This window comes from Phocoena phocoena, chromosome 11 (assembly GCF_963924675.1).
Source record: "Phocoena phocoena chromosome 11, mPhoPho1.1, whole genome shotgun sequence".
Lineage (NCBI taxonomy): Eukaryota > Metazoa > Chordata > Mammalia > Artiodactyla > Phocoenidae > Phocoena > Phocoena phocoena.
The window spans coordinates 38,099,838-38,112,263 of record NC_089229.1 but is presented as its reverse complement, the minus strand read 5'-3'; the positions used below and the strand labels follow the sequence as shown (position 1 = coordinate 38,112,263).

At 41.2% G+C, this 12,426-nt stretch overlaps 1 protein-coding gene across 1 annotated transcript; it reads left to right on the top strand.

Moving 5' to 3' along the window:
* The first annotated feature begins 8,975 nt into the window (after window positions 1–8,975).
* MYF6 (myogenic factor 6) lies at window positions 8,976–10,837 on the top strand. Its single transcript, XM_065887204.1, has 3 exons — window positions 8,976–9,580; window positions 9,871–9,961; window positions 10,200–10,837. Exons 1-3 carry the CDS (start codon window positions 9,062–9,064, stop codon window positions 10,316–10,318), a joined length of 729 nt encoding a protein of 242 aa, XP_065743276.1. The 5' UTR covers window positions 8,976–9,061; the 3' UTR covers window positions 10,319–10,837.
* The last annotated feature ends 1,589 nt before the right edge of the window (window positions 10,838–12,426 follow it).

Below are 12,426 nucleotides of genomic sequence, written 5' to 3'. Positions count from 1 at the left end.
ACATTACTCTGTGTTTAGTAAAAAGAATGCTTTATTAAGGGCTACGTAAGCACCTTACTTTGTTGATCTCCAAAAGCATATGATCGTCTGTTTTCTTGAAAACAAATTTAGAAAGAAATTCTACACTCAGCTGTTGTGGTAGTTCTTGGAACCATTTTGAGGAAAAAAAAAGACTCTTTCAAGCCCAAGCTATCTTTTTTTGCAACTTTCGAAAAGAAGCAAAGAACAAGGGATGGGAAGTGGCAAATAGAAATTAGAGATTATGAAACTTTTATAAGATAGATTTATGTTAAAGAATTCAAAGAAATTAGGCAAGAAACTAGAAAATATCAAGCGATAGCAATTCTGTTTGAAAACATGTAAAGAACTTCTGAAAGGAGATATAATATACATTTGCTCTTATTTAAGAATAGTCAATCCTACCATAGAGTATAAGAGCAAAAAATAGGGAGAACAGATGAAACTAAATATAAAAGCAAATGGCTTGGAAAACAGGTTAGAGACAGACAAAGTAAGTGTAGCCTATGCTTGTCAACATAGAAAGGGATGGAGGGCCAATTAAGCATCAAATAACTAAATATGCCTGAGAAACCCAATATTTAAGGAGTCTTAAACTGACCACTTATTGGTGAAATCCAGTTTGGTCCACAGAATCTGCTGGCTGCCCAGTAGATTATAGGTGAGCTGTAGTTTTGACTAGGTGTATAGAGCACCTGTGTATTTGTTCAGACACCTTCCATCTGCTGAAATCCTTTGATCACCCTCAATTATAGTCCTTGTAGATACTGTAAGTGGGGCAGACTGAAGGGGAAGGGAGAAAGACAGGATATATATGCATTGTGTAACTCAAGACTTGTATAGTATGGTCTCTCTGCCCCACTTGTACCCTATCTTAAGTGTGCTAACCTACTCTTTCTCTTTCCTTCTTACTGTATATTTTAAAATAATCAAATAGACCATGAGTTTCAAGCATTTGAATTTGAGCATCAGTTTCATGACCTCTAGGACAGGCTGCCTGTACATGGCACTGTACATGGAAAATAGCATTGCATCATTATTTCCCAAAGTACAACACAGGTCCAAATCTCAGCCAACAGCTATCAACAGTGCCTCTTTTGGTCACTAGAAAAACGGAAGTTATCCTACAGGTTGCCAAATAAACATTCAAAGGTCCTCTAAGGTAGTTTGCCCCTAGACTTTATTTTTCCCACTGAAGACTACTCTTCTATTGGGCACTGTAAGGAGGCTCAGAATAAGAACTTCATTTTGATTATATAAATGACTGCTCTAAGAGCCAGAGTTTAGTTTATAAGCATGTGATTTTCAGGCAAGTAGATTAACTTCTCAATGCTTTACTCCCTCTTTAAAATGGAGATAAATCATACTTGATAAAACATTGTGAAGATGTAATGAAATCCGGCTTCCCTGGTGGCGCAGTGGTTAAGAATCCGCCTACCAACACAGGGGACACGGGTTCAAGCCCTGGTCCGGGAAGATCCCACATGCCGCGGAGCAACTAAGCCCGTGCGCCACAACTACTGAGCCTGTGCTCTAGAGCCCACGTGCTGCAACTACTGAAGCCCGTGCGCCTAGAGCCCGTGCTCCACAACAAGAGAAGCCACCGCAATGAGAAGCCGGTGCACCACAACGAAGAGTAGCCCCCGCTCGCCACAACCAGAGAAAGCCCAGGCGCAGCAACAAAGACCCGACGTAGCCAAAATAAACAAATAAATAAATTTATTTTTAAAAAAAGATGTAATGAAATCATTTATTTAAAGCACTTTGACACAGGGATTGCAACTTTTTTTTTTTCAGAATTGAATAATGGCTACAACTTTACAAAGTAAAATATATATAACTACTTTTTATTCTATACTCTAAAAGTACAAATTCTGGAATATTATAGCTTAAATCTCATGATAGCTTATACTTAAACAGAAGAAAATTTTAAAAATAATTTAAATGATTTAATAAAAAGATTATACTTACATTGTGAAATTATACAGCACGGTTTTTCCAATCACAACATCTAGCTCAGATCTTGAAATCAGGGAAGATAAAACTTAACGTGATTAATTTTTATGTGACTAGTGGCACTTTGAAAATATAATCCCTGTACTTCAAAAACACCAGATTATATACAATTTAAACATTTTATAACTTTTGCCATATTTCTATCACTTACTATCCTAAAAGCTAACATGCATTATCTCAAGGCGAAATGTCTGAGCTTCTGAAAAAGTATGAAATGTGTGTGTACGTCTGATTAAACAACTTTTTTTTCCAAACCGGTAGAAAAACTTTATGGAATAAATGTGTTTGTACAGTGGTGACTATTTGTCACAGTAGGCTGTGACATAGGCATTAAAGCACCAACTATTTTGGACAATATGTCATAACCAGCCAGTTGGAGGGCAGTAACAAAATACTTGGCTAACCATTCTATACTAGAGACATCTGTTTAGCTTAACAAGCTAGTAACATCAGACCCTACTATAATTTGGGTCATCTGAATATCACAATTCATTTAGTTTTTAAAAGATGTAAATAACATTGAAAAATCATTCCATATATCTTAGAAATTTTAAACATTAGTTTTACGTAGCATCATGGAAAATGTTTATGTAATATTTTAAGTGAAAAAGGCCATATATGCATGATATTGTATTATATCTATATTCTTAAAATTATGTAATACAAAATTTACATTATGTATTATTAATAATATAAAATTTTTGGTCATATAGAAGACAAAAAAAGCAAAGTATGATTTATTGAGGTGACACGTAGATGGATGATATTTCTTCAATCAAAAGTTAAATAATACCAATTTGTATTGTTTACTATGCGCTAGACACTGTATTTTATTAACATTGTTTTAATCATGAAAACAACCTTATAAGGTAATATTATTTCCATTTTATGGACTAGTTGAGACTTAGAGAAGTTAAATAACTTGCCCAAGGTCAAATATTAGCAAGTGGCAGAGCTGAGCCTAGGATTTAGATCTAACATCAAACCCCATATTTGTAATCACTATAATTATGTTTAAAGAAAAAAGTCTACTTTGTATATACTGCACCCTGTTCATTGTTCTTATTTATGAATAGATACTTGTCAGCATCTATCCTGTTTTTCCTGGAAGTAAGGTGACCAACTTGTTCTGATTTGTCCAGGATTTCCCAGTCTTTGTACTGAAAGTGGGACCTCCTGGGTACTTGTCCTAAGCAAACCTTTGCCAGTTGGTGACCCACAGGGAAGGAATACGTAACCTGAAAACATTCTAATGGTTCACAAATGTTGCTCTCAAACTCCTAAATCTGAATGAAAATAGGGAGAGTGCAGAATTATAAAGAGAACTTCATTTTTTAAGCACCAAATAAGAGTTTCTCAGGTAGACGAGCATTTATGGTCTCTTTCCCTGGACACTGTGCCTAGAAAATAAATGAGCAGCAGCCTCTTTCAGTAGCATTTTGTGTCTAGTACATGAACTGAACACAGGTTTTTGTGGAAGTCCTGCTCTATTCCCAAGTGGAAGGGAAAGGGGGGTGAGAGCAAAGAGTAAAAAATATATTTGAAAAATCTGAAGAGCAGCCTCTCTGGTTCCTCCTCTGCTCATCTTAGACACATTTCTTCGGAGCTATTTTGAAAAAGGCAGCTGCGCGGCAGTCCCTGTAATCCAGATCCAGCCCCATTTCTCCACCCAACTTCTCACTGCCACAGTCTGGAAGTTGCATTTGCCTTTAAAACATTCCCTTCTCCTCTGCTTGGTCTGTGCCCCTCTCCCATGTCCTCTGAAGTAACTCGAATGTTCTGTCAGTCTAAGTGCAAACTATTTTTACCACAGTGTTCGGGAATCTCTGGGCACACACTGTCTGCAGATTAGGTAAATTACAGGTGCATGGGTTCAGGTTACTCATTTAGCAGCCACAAGTTTAAAGCATTAATCTGCCTCTTCTGAATTTTCCCTTTCAGTCAGCAGGCCCTTCCTTCACCTTCTACTTCTTCAGGGCCACTCACTGGCCTTGTTAGTTGATCGTCTTCTCCCGGCAGGCTGGACTTAGTGCTGTTCATTTTCTTTCTCTCCTTGCCCTCCTCCACCCCCTTTCTTTTACTCCCTTTTCTCCTCTTTCTTTCCACTGCTGAAAAAGTATATTTTCTATCTGGCCCTCAGGTCTACTTTCTCAGCTGTAACTGAAACTGCTTTCTTTGAACCCAGCTATGCAATAATATAGCCAAATTCCTTAGGTATAACCCACAAAAATCTCTTCATCAGTTTCTGACTAACCCTGTGTCTACTTCTTCCCTGACCTTCCTCCTACTGTCACCACTACTCCAATCCACAGGTTTGTTAAAAATCTTCAACTCTGCTCCCTAGAAATACCAACCCAACATCTCAGGAACTTATGTCCTTTCGCAAGCTTCCATTCATGACAGACTCTTCATTGTTATACACTCATAAAGAATCACATTCTTTTCCTCCAAAGTTCCTAGCTCAGGTAGTCATTTTTTTAATTAGTGTCTGTCCCCCAGTAATTGGAAATTTGTTGAGGGCATAAATACATGAAACACAATTATCAGAGTCACTAGTTCTAATATTTTCACTTCCATTACCCCATTAACACAAATAAATCCCTAAATTTATCCTAAACATCTGTCTTAACAAATCTAGGTATTTCAGTTAATTCCCTTTGGCTATTTCAGTCAGAGGCCTTATGAATTGTGTAGGGGAAGGAAGGAAATTAAAGTTTGTTGAGTGCATATTCCATAGCAAGGACTCAACATATATTTTTTTCCATTTTTTCCATCCATGCTAACAACAAACTTTCCATTTCCATTTTTTCCATCCATGCTAACAACAAACCTGTGATGTATACATTACATATGCCATTTGATCTCTTGTAAAACTGAGGCTTGGAATGTATAATTGAGGATGGCTAGAACTTAGATTCTGGCTTACTCCGAGACTGTTTTTCTACCACATAACAGCATCTTCCCAAAGGCTCATAGCTAAAATCCACCATTGGCTGAGCTGGCCATAATCCTTTTCCTCCCACTCCTTTTCACGGAGAAGAAGAACTGGACATACTCAAGCTTTTGTGGAGATGATGGGAAGAAAATGCATTTACAAATAACTAAGCATGAAGTAAGAATAATGGGGTGGTAAACTATTTGAAAACTCTCAATTCTATCACTAGCTTACTTTCACATTTCGTTATGAATGAACTCTAGGCCCCTGAAGTGATTTACTGACACAATATTATTATTCTCTTATTATTATTTACTTTTTCCATAATTAAAAAAACATATTTGAACTATTTAAACCTTGGAGGATAAACCTGTTTTGACCACTTGTCAAGATCTGTGTCTCCCAAGTTGTACTGAGAAATAATGTAATTGCAATTACAGGCATCTCACATTTTGTTTGAGTTCCAAGAGTTCCGTATTTAGTTGTCTGGAATCATTGCGTATTTTCCCATTACCTAATCTAATAAAAAATGGTTATTTCCCAAGCTGGCATTTCCTTTTCTCTCTCTTCCCATCCCTACTCCCAATCCCCAAAACAACAACAAAAGAGGGAAAAATCTGTTTGAACAAAGGTGAATAACAACATTAATTTTATTGGCCCGAGTTCTAGAGAATGTTGTGAAAGGGGCTTTGTAGTTTAATAAGAAATGACAGTTCAATAGTGATAGTTGAATTCACACAAAGAAATGCCACCCCTTTCTGGGAAGCTGCTCTTGATCAGCACCCCAAAGCTTTTTCTTCTTCTTTCTAGAATCTTCTCTTTCTACATTTTGAACTCACTGTTTCTCCAGTGACAACACTTAAATAAGGGGAAAATGAAGGAGAAAGTGCACACTTTCATATTCTTTAGCAGGTTCATGATGTGCAGACTTTCTCATATCTACCCGATACCTCTTAAAATCAGTGGTGAATCTAAGAATGGTGTCACCTTAAACGTTACTTTTTTTTTTTTTTTTTTTTGTGGTACGCGGGCCTCTCACTGTTGTGGCCTCTCCCGTTACGGAGCACAGGCTCCGGACGCGCAGGCTCAGCGGCCATGGCCCACGGGCCCAGCCGCTCCGCGGCATGTGGGATCCTCCCGGACCGGGGCACGAACCCGTGTCCCCTGCATCGGCAGGCGGACTCTCAACCACTGCACCACCAGGGAAGCCCCACTTCTTTTTTTTTTAAATACATCTTTATAGGAGTATAATTGCTTCACAATGTTGTGTTACTTTCTGTTGTGCAACAAAGTGAATCAGCCATATGCATACATATATCCCCATATCCCCTCCCTCTTGAGCCTCCCTCCCACTCTCCCTATCCCACCCCTCTAGGTGGACACAAAGCACCGAGCTGATCTCCCTGTGCTATGCAGCTGCTTCCCACTAGCTATCTATTTTACATTTGGTAGTGTATATATGTCGATGCTTCGTTACTTCTGTCACCCAAGCAACAAAATTCCCTAGAAGTGATCTTTTTCTTATCTCATTTTTTCTCTATACCTAATTGCAGTAATAAAAATACTTTTATAGGTATGCAACATTTTTGAAGCAATTTCACATTTTTAAAAACTTTATCATGACCTTTGAGAGTATGGTGTCTTTGTCATTATACATGTTATGGGTGAAAAAACTAAGAATTTGAGATATTAGGGTTGACTAAGTTCTCATAGGCCCCAAACGATTGTGATCTAGGTCTTCCACCCCCAATTCCAGTGCTATTGCTTCCATTTTTTTAATTACTTAGTCAATTTCACTCACCCTTCTAGATTCCAACTCCATAAGAAGAGATCATTTTTCACCATTTTATTCTTGTCACCCAAGACACTATCTGGCACTCAGTAGGTACCCCAAACATGTCGAATAAATGAATTTCAGCTATTGTTATCTTAATAATCTTAGCAATAATGCTATATAACTTTACTGGTTAAAATGACTTTTCAAATTGTCTTCACATTACAAGATACAGCACAGAGTGAGGTTAAGAGCTCAGGGTAATTTTCCTTAATAGAGGTTAGGCTATTCCCTTAACTCTTGGAGCCTCCAATCTGGAGTCTTAACTTCTGATATCACAACCAGGGGAATGGCAGAAATAGGAGAAAATGTCACAAAAGTACTGGCTTCTTCTTATTCCCTGTGCCTCCTACTTTTCCAAACACAGAAAAATGGTTCTCACACTTGATAAGGAATTATTCAGCTGCCCATAAGAAAAATGCAAAAACAGCACAAAATGTCAGAACTTAACATCCCAAGTCTGTGACTCAACAGGAAGAGACTATGAAAAATTATCTTCCGGAATAAGTGACTTAACTAAAAAATGTAACTAGTTTCTACGTTGTCTGACCATTGAGTCCAAGGACGTTGTCTTCGGTCTCTTCATTTAAAAAGTGAAATCGTATTGAACACAGCCTATAATTATCACTGCTTGGGGTAGAATAAGAAGATCTTATGTTTCCATCTAGTTTTTCAGGCCCTAACTATAAAGGCTAAAACCAGAGCTGACTGTCACCCCAAAGGCAATTTAAGGTTGGAAGGAGTCCTTCCAGAGCTCTGGGAGGGGAAGGAAAGGAAAGGGAAAGGGAAGGGATATTTAAAAAATTAAATAAATAAATAAATTAAAGAATTTAAATAGGAGAAAAAATAAATCTCTGCTACAGCTGTGCTTTATTTCCTTCATAAGAAATGGTCTTAGCCTTGACATAGCCTTATGCTTTAAATAACTAATGTTCATCAAGTAGCTAATATAAGGTTATATGCTTCACACGCACGGTATCATTTGATCGAATTCTCACCAAAATTCCATAAGGCAACCATTGTTATCTTAAAGAAATCAAGACCTAGTATTACCCATCCACACATAAATAGAAATTAACTTAGCTAAGACTTGAGGGGGCATCTTTGGAATTTAGGGGCCCTGCACTTCACCCTTATCTTGTACTGCCTCCTCAACCACCATACTTGTGTGTATTGGACCATGGGCAAACTGCAACTAAACATTCTGTTCCTTGGTTTGTATCTTGGTTGCTACCTTTCTCATCTGAATCCTATGAAAGAACTTATTTGGAGTCAGTGGATACCGAGAATGCTAATGAAAAAGCTATGACCACACATTGTAGAACAGGAGCCTTAACAGAGGCATCTTGGAGTGGCACGTTGAATCCTGGAATATCAAATAGCTATAGTGTGAGTCTTATTTCCACTAAAACTATTTTTCAAGAGACATTATTACATTTAGTGCATCCCCATCCTCAGTCCCACCCCTTACCTTATAGGTACTACTGCTCCACCGTGGAACAGGGGTACGGAATTCAGATCTTGGTTGCCACCCTCCAAAAAGAGATAGCCAAGGAAGGAATCTGAGCACCCTCCAGCCACCCCCTTCCAGCTCCCAAACTGTCATTCAACCTTAGTAAAAGAGAGGAAAGAGATTTACCTGCTGCTATTGAGGCTGAAGCCTGAAAGTCATGTATAACCTTTGAAGGACTGTAATGGTTTTAATCACAGGAATAGCACCTTTTTGACAGGCAGGAGGGAGAAAAGAGCTGAACCAGTCTGCAAACATTAACCAAGCTATTTTGGAGCAATGGCTATTGCCTTTGAAATCTTTCATCATGGGTCTATACTTAGAATTCAGATGAGCCTGGGGGAGGGGAATGGAGCAGTGTTAATCCCCAGTTGTTCTGAAGTTGTCCTGTAAGCAGGTTAGCGTCTAAACTGCCCCAGATTGAAGTGTTCGATGCTTTGTTTAAATTATTGGATTCTCTCTATGTATTTTGTTTTAACCTGTTCTGCATATAGGTTGTCACATCATTCTGGGGGTGACACTTCTCAGTTTTCTTTCAAACTAGATGTTCTAGAGAGCACTGGCTGTAATCACGTTGAGAGACTGATGCTCCATGACAGCTAAAAGTTGGATTGAGTTTCAGGAGCTTCTATATATAAAGCTGGGGCGACTTAAGTCACCGCACTAATTAAATGCCATCTGGGTGGCTCCTCTGGGTTTTTGAGCCCATCACCCCGTTCAGACCGAGTCAGAGGCCAAGGAGGAGAACATGATGATGGACCTTTTTGAAACTGGCTCCTATTTCTTCTACTTGGATGGGGAAAATGTTACCCTGCAGCCGTTAGAAGTGGCAGAGGGCTCTCCTTTGTATCCAGGGAGTGATGGTACCCTGTCCCCCTGCCAGGACCAAATGCCCCCGGAAGCTGGGAGCGACAGCAGCGGAGAGGAACATGTCCTGGCGCCCCCAGGCCTGCAGCCTCCTCACTGCCCCGGCCAATGCCTGATCTGGGCTTGCAAGACCTGCAAGAGAAAATCTGCCCCCACTGACCGGCGGAAGGCCGCCACCCTGCGCGAGAGGAGGCGGCTAAAGAAAATCAACGAGGCCTTCGAGGCACTGAAGCGGCGGACTGTGGCCAACCCCAACCAGAGACTGCCCAAGGTGGAGATTCTGCGGAGCGCCATCAACTACATTGAGCGGTTGCAGGACCTGCTGCACCGGCTGGATCAGCAGGACAAAATGCAGGAGCTAGGGGTGGACCCCTTCAGCTACAGACCCAAGCAAGAGAATGTAAGCCCAGATGCTGCCGGGGCCGGGAATGCATAGGCTGATTAGTCGCCCTCCTTGGGGCCTTAACCTCCAGCTGCTCGGTCTCCGTTCGCGTCCTCCTTCCTCACCCGCCCCTCCCGGTCCCTCTCAAATGAACCCCCGGTGACCCGTGAACACGGGGTGCCTGCAATAGGCAGGAAATTCGTACCCGGCCTGAGGAAACAGGGGAGACCCCCCCTCACAAAGGGTGCCCTACCCCACCCCCGGAATTGATGTTTCTTGACTAATCTGCTGCCTCGGTTTTCCTCCAGCTTGAGGGTGCGGATTTCCTGCGCACCTGCAGCTCCCAGTGGCCAAGTGTTTCGGATCATTCCAGGGGGCTCGTGATAACTGCCAAGGAAGGTAAAGTAAAAGGGCACTGGACTGCGCTGGAGAACATCCCGGGAGGGGACTGGGGTGCTCGCTGGGGGCAGAAAGCGCTCGGAGCCCAGCAGGAGCCTGGACGGTCCCTAAGAGACCGGCGCTCCTTGCACGGGGACCAGTCCTCCCGCGCGGTCTAAGCGGCTTCGCGCGGGGCGCGGGGCGGCCGGCTTCTTCCTTCCGTCGGGGTTATGTTTGTGTGTGTGTTTTCTGCGCTCAGCAGGGGCAAGCATTGATTCATCGGCCTCGAGTAGCCTTCGATGTCTTTCCTCCATCGTGGACAGCATCTCCTCGGAGGAGCACAAACTCCCCTGCGCGGAGGAGGTGGTGGAGAAGTAACCCGGCGCCGGTGCTTGGGATGTCCTCCACGTAGCAGGAAGATCCCTCCCTCCCTCATTCGCCTAATCCTTTAGGTCACGTTACAGTAATATTTAGGAACCCAGACCCAGGAGCTTATGAAAGGGAAGGAGCCATATTCACAAAGAAACTTCTCGGAAACTGTTGTGCACGCTCAGATGAAAAAGCCTTTCGGCTTTGGGCTTGTATTTGGGGAACCGCGAGTGGCTTAGATCTAGCAGTTTTGCTTTGTTTTTGTTTGGTTGGTTTTGTAATATATTTACTTTTATTACGATGATCCTTTTGTGCCATGTTCAAAAGAAGTTCATTCCTGTTTAAAGCAAAGTGGGAACGTTGCATCTAAATGTTAGTGGTATTGAATATATTTTTGTAAATAATCTTAGTACTTTCATTTTTTAATGTAAACCTAAGAAATATATTTTAAATGTGTAGTGACGTATTGTATATAAAATGTGCGAGGATCCTGATATAGTAATATTAAAATGTAAGTTTCTATATGAACAAAGTTGTTCCTAATTTGATTCAACTGAAAAAAATATGTTTGAGGCATAAATAAAGGTGAACCACATTTTAATTTAGAAATCACCCAAGCCCATTTATTTGGGCTTTTACTTATGGACTGATTTAAAGGGATGGAAAATGGGTTGTTTTCCTGTGTCTGAATTAAACTGTTCACTTTTCTATCTCATGTAGACCCCACACTTGTGGTTAGAAATGAAGACCATCCGGAAGAAATCTGCCCTTTTCCCTCTTATCAGCATCCCTTTTCTTTCTGTTTTAACTGTCCTTTACCTGGAGATCTGGGTGAGATTTACTTTCTCAAAGTTAACAACTGAATGTTCAATCGAGGAAAATCTCATTGTTACAAGAAATTACCGCACAAAAATTCTGCTCATTTGCCTAAAAAAATCTTCAGCTAATTTAGCCCGAATTACTTTCCCTCTTTGAATTTACAGGCCCGGCCCTTCGTGAGGAAGCATTCATATGGTGCACCAGGGGCTGCGCTGGCTTCTGAGCCAGGTCTCTCTGGTCCCTCCCGGGTTTTCTTGAACTAGACTGGTGGCTAGAAGACTGGAATAGCCTCAAGACCTCTCGTGGCTTGGGTTTGTTTTCCAAATAGAAAGATAAAAGAAGGGGACGATCTGTCTCATGAGGTGGGGTGGGCATCTTTGAAGGAAGGTTGCTTCAAGAGAGGTAAGGGTTAAATGGCTGAGGGCAAAAGACAACAACAACACACATGAAACCTCTTAGCTGGACCAAATAGCAAAGCCCCAGAGAGGCTTGAAGCCCCAGGAGCTCCTCACCGTGAGGATTTTACAACGTGTGCCAGGTTTGTTTATCCTGTAACCTCAGGAAGAAACGACCACCAAGAATCACAGTGGGAAGTGAAGCAGAGGAAAGAGGCAAGCTATTTCTTTGGAATTGCTACTTCTCTCTTACATTCCGTAAATGGTACTTTCACTCCCCCCGCCCGCCCTTAACTGCTTCCTTCCCTCTTTTTCTCTACAGCTAGTCCTCAGTTCAGAAATGTGAAAATCAAATTTAATTCAGCACTTCCCAGCCCAAACTTCATTCCCAACGCTCCAGTCTGGACCTTGTTGCCCACCGCCAGAGTTCCAGATGCCGCCACAGACCGCGCCCCCCGCAGGCATGGAGCAGTGTCTTGCCCCTTTAGCATTTCAAAAAGCTTCTTCCTGGGGATAATAGTTACTCAATTTTCTGAGTGTATGGATAATTCTACTTTCTCCTGAAATGCAGAAAGCGTCATAGAGGAAACTGATCTTGACATATAATCCCTCTCAAAAGTGTGAGAGAAGTAGGTGGGAGTGTTAGTGGATGCAAACTGCTGAACCTCTGTGCGCCGTAAACTGGATTGAATCTTCGCTGCTACAGTGTAAACGTGGAACTATCACTGCTCCTCTCTTTTTCCCGTTTCCTCATTTATAAAATAATGGGGATGACTATAATAGTGCGTGACTCCTGGGGTTCTGAAGATTCACTGAGATAAAGTTCTTAACCAAAACAGGACACAAAAATAAACACTAAATGTCAGCTGTTTTTATTTTGCATTAGTAAATCTAAATTGACCA